Source organism: Panthera uncia, unplaced genomic scaffold (genome assembly GCF_023721935.1).
Source record: "Panthera uncia isolate 11264 unplaced genomic scaffold, Puncia_PCG_1.0 HiC_scaffold_422, whole genome shotgun sequence".
Lineage (NCBI taxonomy): Eukaryota > Metazoa > Chordata > Mammalia > Carnivora > Felidae > Panthera > Panthera uncia.
In genome coordinates this window covers 1-11,846 of record NW_026059564.1, presented here as the reverse complement: position 1 = coordinate 11,846, position 11,846 = coordinate 1, and the positions used below count along the sequence as shown (strand labels likewise).

The 11,846-nt window shown below is 37.5% G+C and overlaps 1 protein-coding gene and 1 long non-coding RNA gene across 2 annotated transcripts in view; both read left to right on the top strand.

Annotated features, from left to right (window-relative positions):
• LOC125918070 (uncharacterized) overlaps nt 1-1,025 on the top strand; it is a 6,718-nt gene extending 5,693 nt beyond the window's left edge. Inside the window, exon 2 of the long non-coding RNA XR_007456369.1 lies at nt 547-1,025. This is a non-coding gene — a long non-coding RNA (uncharacterized LOC125918070). The remainder of the gene's footprint in view (nt 1-546) is intronic.
• Nucleotides 1-11,840, top strand: part of LOC125918068 (transformer-2 protein homolog alpha) — a 22,065-nt gene extending 10,225 nt beyond the window's left edge. The window contains exons 2-8 of the mRNA XM_049624117.1: nt 1,140-1,273; nt 4,923-5,088; nt 6,624-6,812; nt 9,511-9,626; nt 10,692-10,817; nt 11,532-11,599; nt 11,756-11,840. Of these exons, the coding sequence (XP_049480074.1) occupies nt 1,140-1,273; nt 4,923-5,088; nt 6,624-6,812; nt 9,511-9,626; nt 10,692-10,817; nt 11,532-11,599; nt 11,756-11,766 (810 nt within the window). The 3' untranslated portion in view covers nt 11,767-11,840. The remainder of the gene's footprint in view (nt 1-1,139; nt 1,274-4,922; nt 5,089-6,623; nt 6,813-9,510; nt 9,627-10,691; nt 10,818-11,531; nt 11,600-11,755) is intronic.
• Nucleotides 11,841-11,846: the final 6 nt, after the last annotated feature.

The following is an 11,846-nucleotide window of genomic DNA, read 5'->3' as shown; positions in this document are numbered from 1 at the left end:
TTTAATTTTTTTTTTTTTTTTTTTTTTTTTTTTTTTTTTTTTACTTTGAACATCAGCATGTGTTCTCTAATAATTGAGTTTAGGTAGATGTGTGCAAATTTCAGCCCAGAATGCTTTGCTTTAACTGTATCTTGGTATCTTAGCATGGCTTAGTGAAAGCTCATTTTAAGATAACTAAGACTTCAAGTTATAAATTAGTAAATACTTAATACATACGTGGGGGGGATTACAGTTAATGTTAGATTTATGCTTGGATTAATTATTTATATTAAAATTGTTCACATTTTAGGAAATAGGATGAAACATGAAAGGGGAGGAGGGTGAAGAATATGGTAAAAAACATTTAGAGAAATTCAGTAAATTTTCTTTAATTGTTAGAAACTAGACTTTTGAAAAATTTTAAAGATTATAAAATTGTTTTTTAATAAACTAGTTATTTGCACTTTACCTGCTGGCTTTTCCATTTGGTAGATAACATTCTGAACTCCAGCAGAGTTTTATAATCCCCACGTGCTTAAATATACTAAATGTTCTTTTTCCATTAAGGTTAATGTTCGTGAAGAAATTGAAGAGTTTTTTCCAAGAATGTGGAAGATAAATCAAGATAAAAGAAGGCTAATGAAAAGTATTAAAGATCAGAAAATTAAAATTGAATGGGGGAAAAAATTGAACAGAAGATTGGTCAGATAGAAGCACTTGAATATTTTTTTTAAGGCTATTTTGAATTGTTTGAATTGGGGAAGAATACACGAAGTATGAAAAATGAAAAACTCAATGAAGAATGAAGAGAAGTAGAAAGCAAGAGTGAAGTAGAATTAAAAGAATCTGGAAGAATGAATGGGTCCTAGGTTAAGTAAATGTATGGTTTATGTTCCAGTGTCTGTATGATCAAGTTGTAGATGAATTTGCATGATTACTTAGTTAATAGAGAATTGGTGATCTGGTTCAAGTAGGGAATTATTGAGGACAGTTAGCAGTATTAACAATGGGTTATTAATGAGCTGAAATTTTTTCTGGAGGGTGTTGCCTAACCATTTGTTTTTCAGGAGCAATCAATATAAATAATTACGGTACTTTAAATGTTAGGTGTTAGGCATCTACGTGACCAGTGCCATTTGTAATACTGTCTTCTTTGTTAGGAGTCTCGCTCTCAGTCAAAATCTCCAACGGGAACTCCTGCTCGTGTAAAATCGGAGAGCAGGTCAGGATCTCGTAGTCCATCAAGGGTTTCCAAACACTCTGAATCCCATTCTCGATCAAGATCAAAATCCAGGTAAGTGTGCTTAAAATAGTACTTAAAATGCTTTCCTTGGATTTTTCAGAGCAAAGTGGTTTTTTACTAAATTCCTTGTTTTTGCTGCATTTTGTATAAAGATTAGACCAAAGACCAAAGAAATTTCATCCAAAACATGAAGTAGTTTTTCTCAAACTGTGGAGTTTAGAAATGAATGTTCTAGGGGTGCCTGGGTGGCTCAGTTAAGTGTCAGTCTCTTGATCTCGTTTCAGCTCATGATCTCATGGTCTTGGAATCTAGCTCCTATTGGGCTCTGCACTGAGTGTGGAGCCTGCTTGGGATTCTCTCTCTCCCTACCCCCTTCCCTACTCTCATGCATGTACGCTCTCCCAAAATAAATAAATAAAAGATTTTTTTTTTAATGAGTGTTCTAGATAAAGATTTAGATAAGGCAGAGTCATCTCTTAGCCCAGTTAACCTATCAGATGCTGGCTGTTAATATAGATTCAATATGTATTGATTGATTTAAATGCATTTGGCATCTGAGGATTGGTTTTTTATTTCAGTATTTGTACAACCAAAAGGTAAATTTCTCCATTGGATACTTGGCATGTAATTTAGAGCGGAGAAGGTTGATGTGTCTATGTTGTACTGGCTATCACAATGATTTGAGAAGCTGTTTCAAGATTCATATTCCAGCTACATCCTTTACCTGAAGATTGTGACTTAGTAGGTCCAGGTTGGAACTCTTGTCGATGTAATTTTTTTTTCTTTTTCTTTTTTTTTTAAGTTTGTTTATTTTGATAGAGATGGAGATAACATGAGTCGGGGAATGGCAGAGAGAGAATCCCAAGTAGGCTCTGCACTGTCAGTGCAGGCTGCATGTGGGGCTCAAACTCACAAAACCATGAGGTCATGACCTGAGCCAAAACTGAGAGTCAGATAGTGATGCTTAATTAACTGAGCCACCCAGGCGCCCCTATAATTTCTTAATTGGAGACATAATTTCTTTGTGTAGAGTTTGTTTGCAAGGGAGCATGAGACAAAAAAAATCCATTAAAAGGCTATACTTTTCTTGAGTCCACAGCTATCTTTTCTGTCATATCCACGATCCAACTTGATTCACTAACCACTCTAATTAAATCATGTGCAGAATAGCACTGTGTAGAATTTGGGTGTGCAAATGGAAATGAGCATGTTTTCATTTTAGGACCTTCACACTTGTTGTTCTCGGCCTAGAATTCTCTTCCCTCAGATATTCAATCACTTAATTCATTCTCTGTGTGCCACCTGAGAACGTTAAAGAACATACACACCTTATTGCCTTACTCTTAATTTTTTTTCGTAATACTTACCACTATCTGATTCAGAGAAAAGCTTAGGCACTCCTGAAGGGTTTTTAATTTATGTCATTTATCATTACTGTTTAAAAATAACAGTTGAAGGGCACCTGGGTGGTTCAGTTGTCTTAAGTGTCTGACTTAGGCTCAGGTCATATCTCAAGGTTCATTGGTTCTACCCATACATCAGGCTCTCTGCTGTCAGCACAGAGCCTGCTTTGAATTCTCTGTCACCCTCGCTGTCTCTGCCCCTTCCCGCCCCGCAAAAAATAAACATTTTTCATTTTTTTTAATGTTTATTTATTTTTGAGAGAGTGTGAATAGGGGAGGAGCAGAGAGAGAGAGGGAGACACAGAATCCAAAGCATGGTCCAGGCTCTAAGCTGTCAACACAGAGCCTGATGCGGGGCTCGAACCCATGAACTGTGAGATCATGACCTGAGCCGAAGTCAGACACTAAGCCAACTGAGCCACCCAGGCGCCCCAACAATTGATATTTTAAGTGACAGGATTTCTTATTAATGTTTGTTTATCTTTTACAGTGAGGCTGTAAATTAGTGTTAAGGAAAATGGGAAATCTCTATATCTTAAATGTGCTAGGAACTACATCTCCAGGTCTTGCCAAGGAACTTTTGCTTTTGCTGTTCCTAGAATACTTTTCCCCTGTCTACCTAGTAAAATATGTCTCCCAGCTTCATTGTTAGCCTTCTTTGTTTTGAATAATCTTCCCTTGTTAGTTTAATTCTCTTCACGCATGTGCTCTCTTTTTAGACACTCTGGCCCTTAGCATGTATAACATTTATTGAATGCCTTAAACAAATTATTTTGTAAGACTGTGATCGCTCCATGGGGTGCCTGGATGGCTCAGTTGGTTAAGCGTCCGACTTCAGCTCAGGTCACGATCTCGCGGTCCGTGAGTTCAAGCCCCGTGTCGGGCTCTGGGCTGATGGCTCAGAGCCTGGAGCCTGCTCCTGATTCTGTGTCTCCGTCTCTCTCTGCCCCTCCCCCGTTCATGCTCTGTCTCTCTCTGTCTCAAAAAATAAATAAACGTTAAAAAAAAAAAAAAAGGACTGTGATCGCTCGCTCCTGGTCTGTGTGTTTATCAAAGATGGATCATGTGAATAGTAAATAAATAGCAGAGTGGCTGGAAATAGAGAAAGGAGAAGAACTAGGGAATCAGCAGGGGAAAGACAAGTGAGATGCTGTAGTAAACTTGAAGAAATGAAGACTGTTAGACATGAAGACTGTTACACGGGCATTTAGGTTGTTGGATTAATTTAGGAGATGCTGGATTGCAGTGGGCTAAAGAAAGATTGGAAAGGAAATGACACTTAACAGTGAAGGGAATGTAGAACTATATTGAGAAGATGGTAAGAATCAAAGGATTTTACTGTGGTGATAATGACAGTTGGTGATTGGTCTTTGTTATGGTAAGATACACATAACAAAATTTACAGTCTTGGGGCACCTGGGTGGCTCAAGTCAGTTGAGCTTCCAGCTTTGGCTCAGGTCATGATCTCACAGTTCATGGGTTTGAGCCCCGCATCGGGCTGTGTGCTAACAACTTGGAGCCTGGAGCCTGCTTCAGATTCTATGTCTGTCTGTCTCCCTCTCCCTCTTCTTCTGTCCCTTCCTCCCTCCCCCTCTGTCCCTTCCTCCCTCCCCCTCCCCCTCCCTCTCTCTCCCCCTCCCTCTCTCTCCCCCTCTCTCTCTCTCTGCCTGCCCCTCCCTCACTCACATTCTGTCTCTCAAAAATAAGTAAACATTTAAAAAAAAAAATTTTTTTTTTTAATTGACAGTCTTAACCATGTTTAAGTGTGCTATTGAGTAGTGGTATTAAATACATTCACATTGTGCAACCATCACTACCATCTGTCCCAGAACTCTTCATCCTGTAAAACAAACTCTATACCCATTGAACAGTGGCCCCTTGTTTTCCCCCTCTCCCAGCCCTTGGCAGCCACCATTTTACTTGCTAGCTATATGGTTTTGACTACTCTAAGAACCTTATATAAGTGGAATCACAGTATTTGTCTTTTGGTGGCTGGCTTGTTTGCCTTAGCATAATGTCCTCAGGGTTCATCCATGTCTCAGAATATTGCAGGATTTCCTTAGTGCTTGTTTTGTGTTTTTCTTTTAAAAGAAGATAGAGGTGTAACATGCTTGTAAGGTATAGTGTGAAAAGAGTGAATGTAGAAGGGATAGACTGAGAACAAGATGATTGTATGATTAAGAGAACAAGAAGAATATACTTGCCTCAGAAAGTAAAAAGGAGCTGGGGTACATGTATAAATCCTTGGCATTACCCATTTGCTTCAGTATTTTCACTTAAATTTATTTCTCTCACAGGTCGAGGTCAAGGAGGCATTCTCATAGACGTTACACTCGATCCAGATCCCATTCTCACTCTCATAGGAGACGATCTCGAAGTAGGTCATATACACCTGAATACCGGCGTCGTAGAAGCCGAAGTCACTCTCCAATGTCTAACCGGAGAAGACATACAGGCAGCAGGGTATGTAGTTTTAAAAAATTAATGAAAACTTATTTTGTCTTAGGTGTTTAGTTATAGCATAATATCTTGCTTTCATGAGACTAGACCGTCTTTTTGGATTTTTTTGGTTTTTGTTTTTGTTTTTTAACATTCATTCATTTTTTTGAGAGAGATAGTATGAGCGCAGGAAAGACAGAGAGAGAGGGAGACACAGAATCCAAAGCAGGCTCAGGCTCTGAGCTGTCAGCACAGAGCCTGATGCAGGACTTGAACTCACGAACAGTGAGATCATGACCTGAGCCAAAGTTGGACACTTAACTAACTGAGCCACCCAGGCACCCCTAGACCGTTATTTTAAACGGTCCAGGGGGCACCTGGCTGGTTTAGTCGGTGGAGCATGCGACTCTTGATCTTCAGGTTATGAGTTCGAGCCCCTCATTGTGTGTAGAGATTACTTAGGAAATAAAAAATAAATAAAGTGATATTCCAGAAACATCCTTAAGCATATGAATATTATTTATATTCATTTAAATATATTTTATTTTCTTGGGGTACCTGGGTGGTTCAGTCAGTTAAATGTCCAACTCTTGTTTTCAGCTCAGAATGTGATCTTATGGTTCATGGGTTTCAGCCCCAACTGCAGGGCCTGCTTGGGATTCTCTGTCTCTCAAGATAAATTAAATATTTAAAAAAATATATTTTTTATATATTTTATTTTCTTGACTTTTGAGTGAAAAGTTGAAATTTGTGAAGGAAATATATGTTCTACGAATTAAAATGAAAAACTGAGCTGAAAATATTGAGATTAAAAACTTTTGGTGGAGGCTGAGGGAAGCTGGCAGGGAAATACATGTAGTAATAATAATAGCTAACACGCATTCAGCACTGTGCAGAGGTTTTCAATGCATGTAATAGATAAGCAAGTTGAGCCTTGGATATGTGACATTGATGTTTGGATTTTGGCTAACTGGCAGAGTCCAGGTTTCAACCAGGCTGCTTGCCTTAAACTTCCTGTGCTTAACTTTGGTGCCGTGTTTTCCCTCTATGTGATACTGAATCATTTAACTGTAACGGAATCTGCTGTTATTTAATGATGCTTTGAAATGTGTAAGTACATTTTTCAAGTTAGGATTGTGGGAAAATTGAAAGAATATCCTTAATGAAAATGGAGGAAAGCACTTAAAGATGAAGTCATATTAAGTACAAATCTGTAAGGTATATAACATTTGAATAAGCCACGAATAAGGCTTTAAATTTAAACTAGGATGGATTCTTTGGATACATTCTGAAAATTGCAGGACTAGAAATAGAAAGTAGGGATGTTTTTATTTAGGATACAACTGGATGTATACTCCAAAGAAGGGGTGAGTGTACTGTATGTAAACTGTAAAATATTACTCATCTGGGTTTTTTCCTCTTAAATTCTTCTTTCCAAGTAACTTGAAGTAGTGTATAGTCTTTGTGTATTAGATGAGGTGTTCAAAGTATTTCTGTGTGGCTTAATTTTTACTTCAGTTTGGAGCTTGAAATTAAATCACATCTTAAATATTCAACAGGCAAATCCAGATCCCAACACTTGCCTTGGAGTGTTTGGCCTCAGTTTGTACACAACAGAGAGAGATCTTCGTGAAGTATTTTCTCGATACGGACCATTGAGTGGTGTCAATGTGGTTTATGATCAGCGAACTGGACGATCACGAGGATTTGCTTTTGTTTATTTTGAAAGAATAGATGACTCAAAGGAGGTAATTTTATAATTATCTGTCAATTTGACATTTTTGAGGTACATAATTATAATGTCAGGTTATTGTTAAAAGTTGACTGATAGTCTCCCAGTTCCATAACATGTTCTCTTTCATTCCCTGACCTGAGTCTATTCAAACTCTTCCTCTCAGTGTTACAGTTTGGAAAGTGAGATGTATGTGTTTGAGTTAATAGAAAAAATAAAGCATATGAATATTCTTCTTTGACTAAGTCTTATTCATACTCCCAAGAAGGTGATTAAACTAACTTTCTAAAAATTCTATGGTATTTTCAGTTGTCTGGCAAGCTCAGTTGGTGGAGCGTGCAACTCTTGATCTGGGGGTTGTGAATTCAAGCCCCATGCTGGGTGTAGAGATTACTTAAAAATAAAATCTTTTTTTAAAAGTTAAAGAGAAACTATATAATATTTAGGTTAATCTGTTTAATTTTGTGTCACATGAGCTCCCCATGTATAGAGTGTGTTTCCATTCATATTCATCTATTTTTCTATAATTAAAATATACCTAGAAAAAACTGGTCTTTTTTCATTTCTTTTTTTTTTTTTTTTTAATTTTTTTTTTCTTTTTTTCAACGTTTTTTATTGATTTTTGGGACAGAGAGAGACAGAGCATGAATGGGGGAGGGGCAGAGAGAGAGGGAGACACAGAATCAGAAACAGGCTCCAGGCTCCAGGCCCCGAGCCATCAGCCCAGAGCCCGACGCGGGGCTCGAACTCACGGACCGCGAGTTCGTGACCTGGCTGAAGTCGGACGCTTAACCGACTGCGCCACCCAGGCGCCCCTCTTTTTTCATTTCTTGTTTTTATTGCCATTCTTCATTTTCCTAATAGTGATCATAATCAATATCAATGATTTGAAATTGTGCTATTTTTTTTTTTAAGAAATTGCTTTTTTAATTATTTTTTAAATTTATTTTGAGAGAGACAGACACAGTGTAAGTTGGGGACAGGGAGAGAGAGAATCCCAAGCAGGCTTTGCGCTGCCAGTACAGAGTCTGATGTTGGGCTTGAATTCACAAAACCACGAGATCATGACCTGAGCCGAAACCAATGGTCGGATGCTTAACCAGCTTAGTCACCCAGGCACCCCGGAAGTTGTGCTATTCTAATGTATTTGATAGTGGAATATAAAGGGAGCAGTAGGCTTACTTTCTCTATACTAGAGTTCATAGCTATCGGGTTAGAAAATTCCATTTTAAGGAATTTGAAGCCCATTGTTGAGTTTTTATCAAAACTTTTTTTGTTCTTATCGAACCTTAATAAATGTCAGGTACCTGGCTAGTTCAGTTGGTAGAGCATGTGACTCTTGATCTCAGGGTCGTGAGTTTGAGCCTCACGTTGGTACTATTTTACCTATAGTAGTTATCCAATTACTATTTTACATGTGATAGTAGTTGGATATGGGTTGTTGCTCTATGTATCAACAGTATTTGATTGCGACATAAACAGTCATAAAAGTTCGCATATTTTTCAAAAATAATAGATGCTAGTGGCATCTAGTGGATAGAGGCCAAAAATGATACTAAACATCTTACAATTATAGTGCACAAGCTAGCCACCCACAACATAGAATTAGCAGTCCCAAAGTGCAAAGGTTGAAAAACCCCAGATAATTCTAACAAAATAATCCTCCAGGTTGTAAATCATTTATGTAATAGACGTTCTAATTAGCATTCTCTAAATGTTTTAATCTGTCAAATATTACCTTTTTTGGTTACATATTTGTGATTTATTTCTGGTCTCAAGGGATAAAGTTATAAGCTTAAAAAGTAGCTGGAGGAGGTGCCTGAGTGGCTCACTTGGTTAAGCAGCCTGCTCTTTGATAATCTGCTCAGTTGGTGATCTCCTGGTTCATCCCAGTGTCTCGGGGGCTCCGTACTGAGCATGGAGCTTGCTTGGGATTCTCTCTCCTCTCTGCCTCTTGTGTGTGCTCTGTCTCTCTCAAAAAAAAAAAAAATTAGTAAACATTTTTTTTTTTAATAAAAATACTAGGATATCTGACCTGAAGTGAAGGTTGTGAAGTATAAAACAATACCACAATTAAGATTTTTTTTAATATGAAACTTATTTGTCCTAGCTCTTGATTCTTCCCACAACCACTCCGCCTGGTTTATTTCCTTTATAAGATAAAATGAAATTGGTTCCAAAGAACTTTGTAATGTACTTGAATTATTGTCACATTTATTGGTATTCGTGCCAAAGGGCAGAATGTTAGGGAATGTGAGCACAGGTATAAAGACAGGAGCATTTGTTGGCCGGTTTAAAAGTTCTTTTATATTTGGAGTTCACTAGGTGGCGGTGTGTTACCTAAGAAATACTTTTAGGTGAGCTGAATGGCAGTTTCTGCTTTGAGTTGCCTAGACTGAAACTAGTAACTGCAGCCTCGAGAGTTATGCAGGCTTCCCAACTTGTGTGGTTTTTTTCTCTGTAGCTGCCCCCAGTGTTTCAGCAGAGGGATGCTTAAGTGTCTGTGTATACATTAGAAAACTCAATACTATTGACATGCATAGAGCAAGGATTAATAATATAAAATCCTGGTCCTTATTGTTTAGGAAAGAAGTGTTTAGAGAATTTTAATTTTTTTTAACTTCAAATGGAAAATGTGTTAAATTTGTTGGCAGTTTTAGTAGTTTCTTCTTAGTAAAATATGCATGACTTTCTGTGCCTGTTCTCTGTTAAAGGCAATGGAAAGAGCAAATGGAATGGAGCTGGATGGTCGAAGAATTCGTGTGGATTATTCTATTACCAAGAGAGCGCACACACCTACACCTGGCATCTACATGGGCAGACCAACTCAGTAAGATAACATGTTTTCTAAGCTAAACTGTAAGAGCCAGAAATTCACCAGAAATGCATGCAAATTTTTTTATTAATTAGCAGATAAAATGATTTTTTCCTATAATTAGAATGGAAAGCTTAATTTGTACATATTCTAATATCTGTTTGAGGAGGGGGACAAATTAAAGCCATCACAGTTGTTCCTGACTCTTTGCTTGATGCTAATACAAATAAAAAAATTATTAAAGATGAGAAAAATAGTGTATGCTTTTAAGCATTCTCTTTCTATTCTTACATGACTTTGGAAGCCTTGTGAATAGGGAAGGGTTATTGGATAGTGATACATATTTTTTTTTTAAGTCAGTTTTCACATTGCAGAAAATAAAGAGGCTTTTATATATGTTTTTTTTTAATATAATACAACCAAAGACAGTATTGCTAAGAATGAAAGAAGGAATTACTTTCAGTTATTTTGAAGCCTTGCTGAGGAAAATGTAGGGTTTGGCAAGGAGAGCCTACAGAAAACTAAAGTGAAAATAATGTACCTATGATTAGGAGTTGGGAAAAGTACAGGAGAAAGTGCTTAGAGTTTAAATTCACTGCCAAAGTCTTATAAACCAGATCTCAAAATTGTTGTAGTGATGCACCTCAGTGTAAGGTAGTTAATTCTTTTTGCTGTTCCGGGTTGGTTAACCTTTTTTAATTCATGATGTTTATTAATTGCATCTGAATTAGTCTTAAGGACTCACATCTTAAGTATTTTGGTACTGTTTCCTAGCACAGTGCTTCATTTCACCTTGTTGAAAAGAAAAGGTCCTGCTGGTTTGAGTAGTATAAAAGAGCAGTTTATAATTTGGAGAGTTTTGGGAAATCATTCCTGGTTATTTATGTAATGAATAGGAAGCCAAAGCAGAATAATACCATGGGAGTCAGCAAAGTGAGATGTGGAGGTAACCGACGCGAAAAGGGATAATCTTTCTTTCTACATTGTCTTCCCTCCTTCCTCCGTTTTATTTAAGCACCAGTTGGTATTAAATGATACTGGAAAATCACATTGATGTAAAATTTTTATATTTTTCTGTAGTAGTGGCGGTGGTGGTGGCGGAGGTGGTGGTGGAGGTGGAGGAGGTGGCAGGCGTCGGGATTCTTACTATGATAGAGGATATGATCGTGGGTATGACAGATATGAAGACTATGATTACCGGTACAGGTAATGTTTTAATTTGTAATTTTCATTCTAAATTAGATTATAATAGTATTTAGTACTTTTAATTTTTGTTTCATATACATTAATAAAATATTTAAAATAGATTTTACAGGGACATGCCTAGGTGGCTCAGTTGGTTAAGCAACTGACTTCAGCTCAGGTCACGATCTCAGTTTATAAATTCAGGCTCTGCACTTTTGCAGAGCCTGCTTGGGATTCTCTCCCCCTCTGTCACTGCCCCTCCCCCACTTGTGCTTTTTTTCTCTCAAAATTAAGTAACTTTAAAAAAATAGATTTTAGGGGCGCCTGGGTGGCGCAGTCGGTTAAGCGTCCGACTTCAGCCAGGTCACGATCTCGTGGTCTGTGAGTTCGAGCCCCGCGTCAGGCTCTGGGCTGATGGCTTGGAGCCTGGAGCCTGTTTCCGATTCTGTGTCTCCCTCTCTCTCTGCCCCTCCCCCGTTCATGCTCTGTCTCTCTCTGTCCCAAAAATAAATAAAAAACGTTGAAAAAAAAAATAGATTTTATATGATGGTTTCTTGAAGGGGGAAATTATTTTCTCAAGATTGAGAACAGAGGTCAGTAATCTGTATTTGCCAATATTTTGTTGTGTCATATGCTTGCTGTTCTAGTATTAATTGGCACACAGAGAATGTAATGGTTATTTTCATCTGCCTCAGTGATTATGTGGTATGCAAAGTAATCTTTTATTTCCTACAGAAGAAGATCACCTTCTCCTTACTATAGTCGATACAGATCACGATCAAGATCTCGTTCCTACAGTCCACGTATGTACACTTTTACTTTGTGGCATTAAGAACCATTCGTAATCAATGGTTTATTTTAGAAAATCAGCATATATGGAGATTGTTCATAGTTTGACGAATACTAGGCAAGTCAAACTATAATTGTCATTTTGACTTTTATTTTTTGCTCTCTTTCAGGACGCTATTGATAAACAGAATGGTTGCAGATGAGGACATCTTTCTCTCTCTCTCTTTTTTTTTTTTTTTTTTTTTTTTTTTTTTTTTTTTT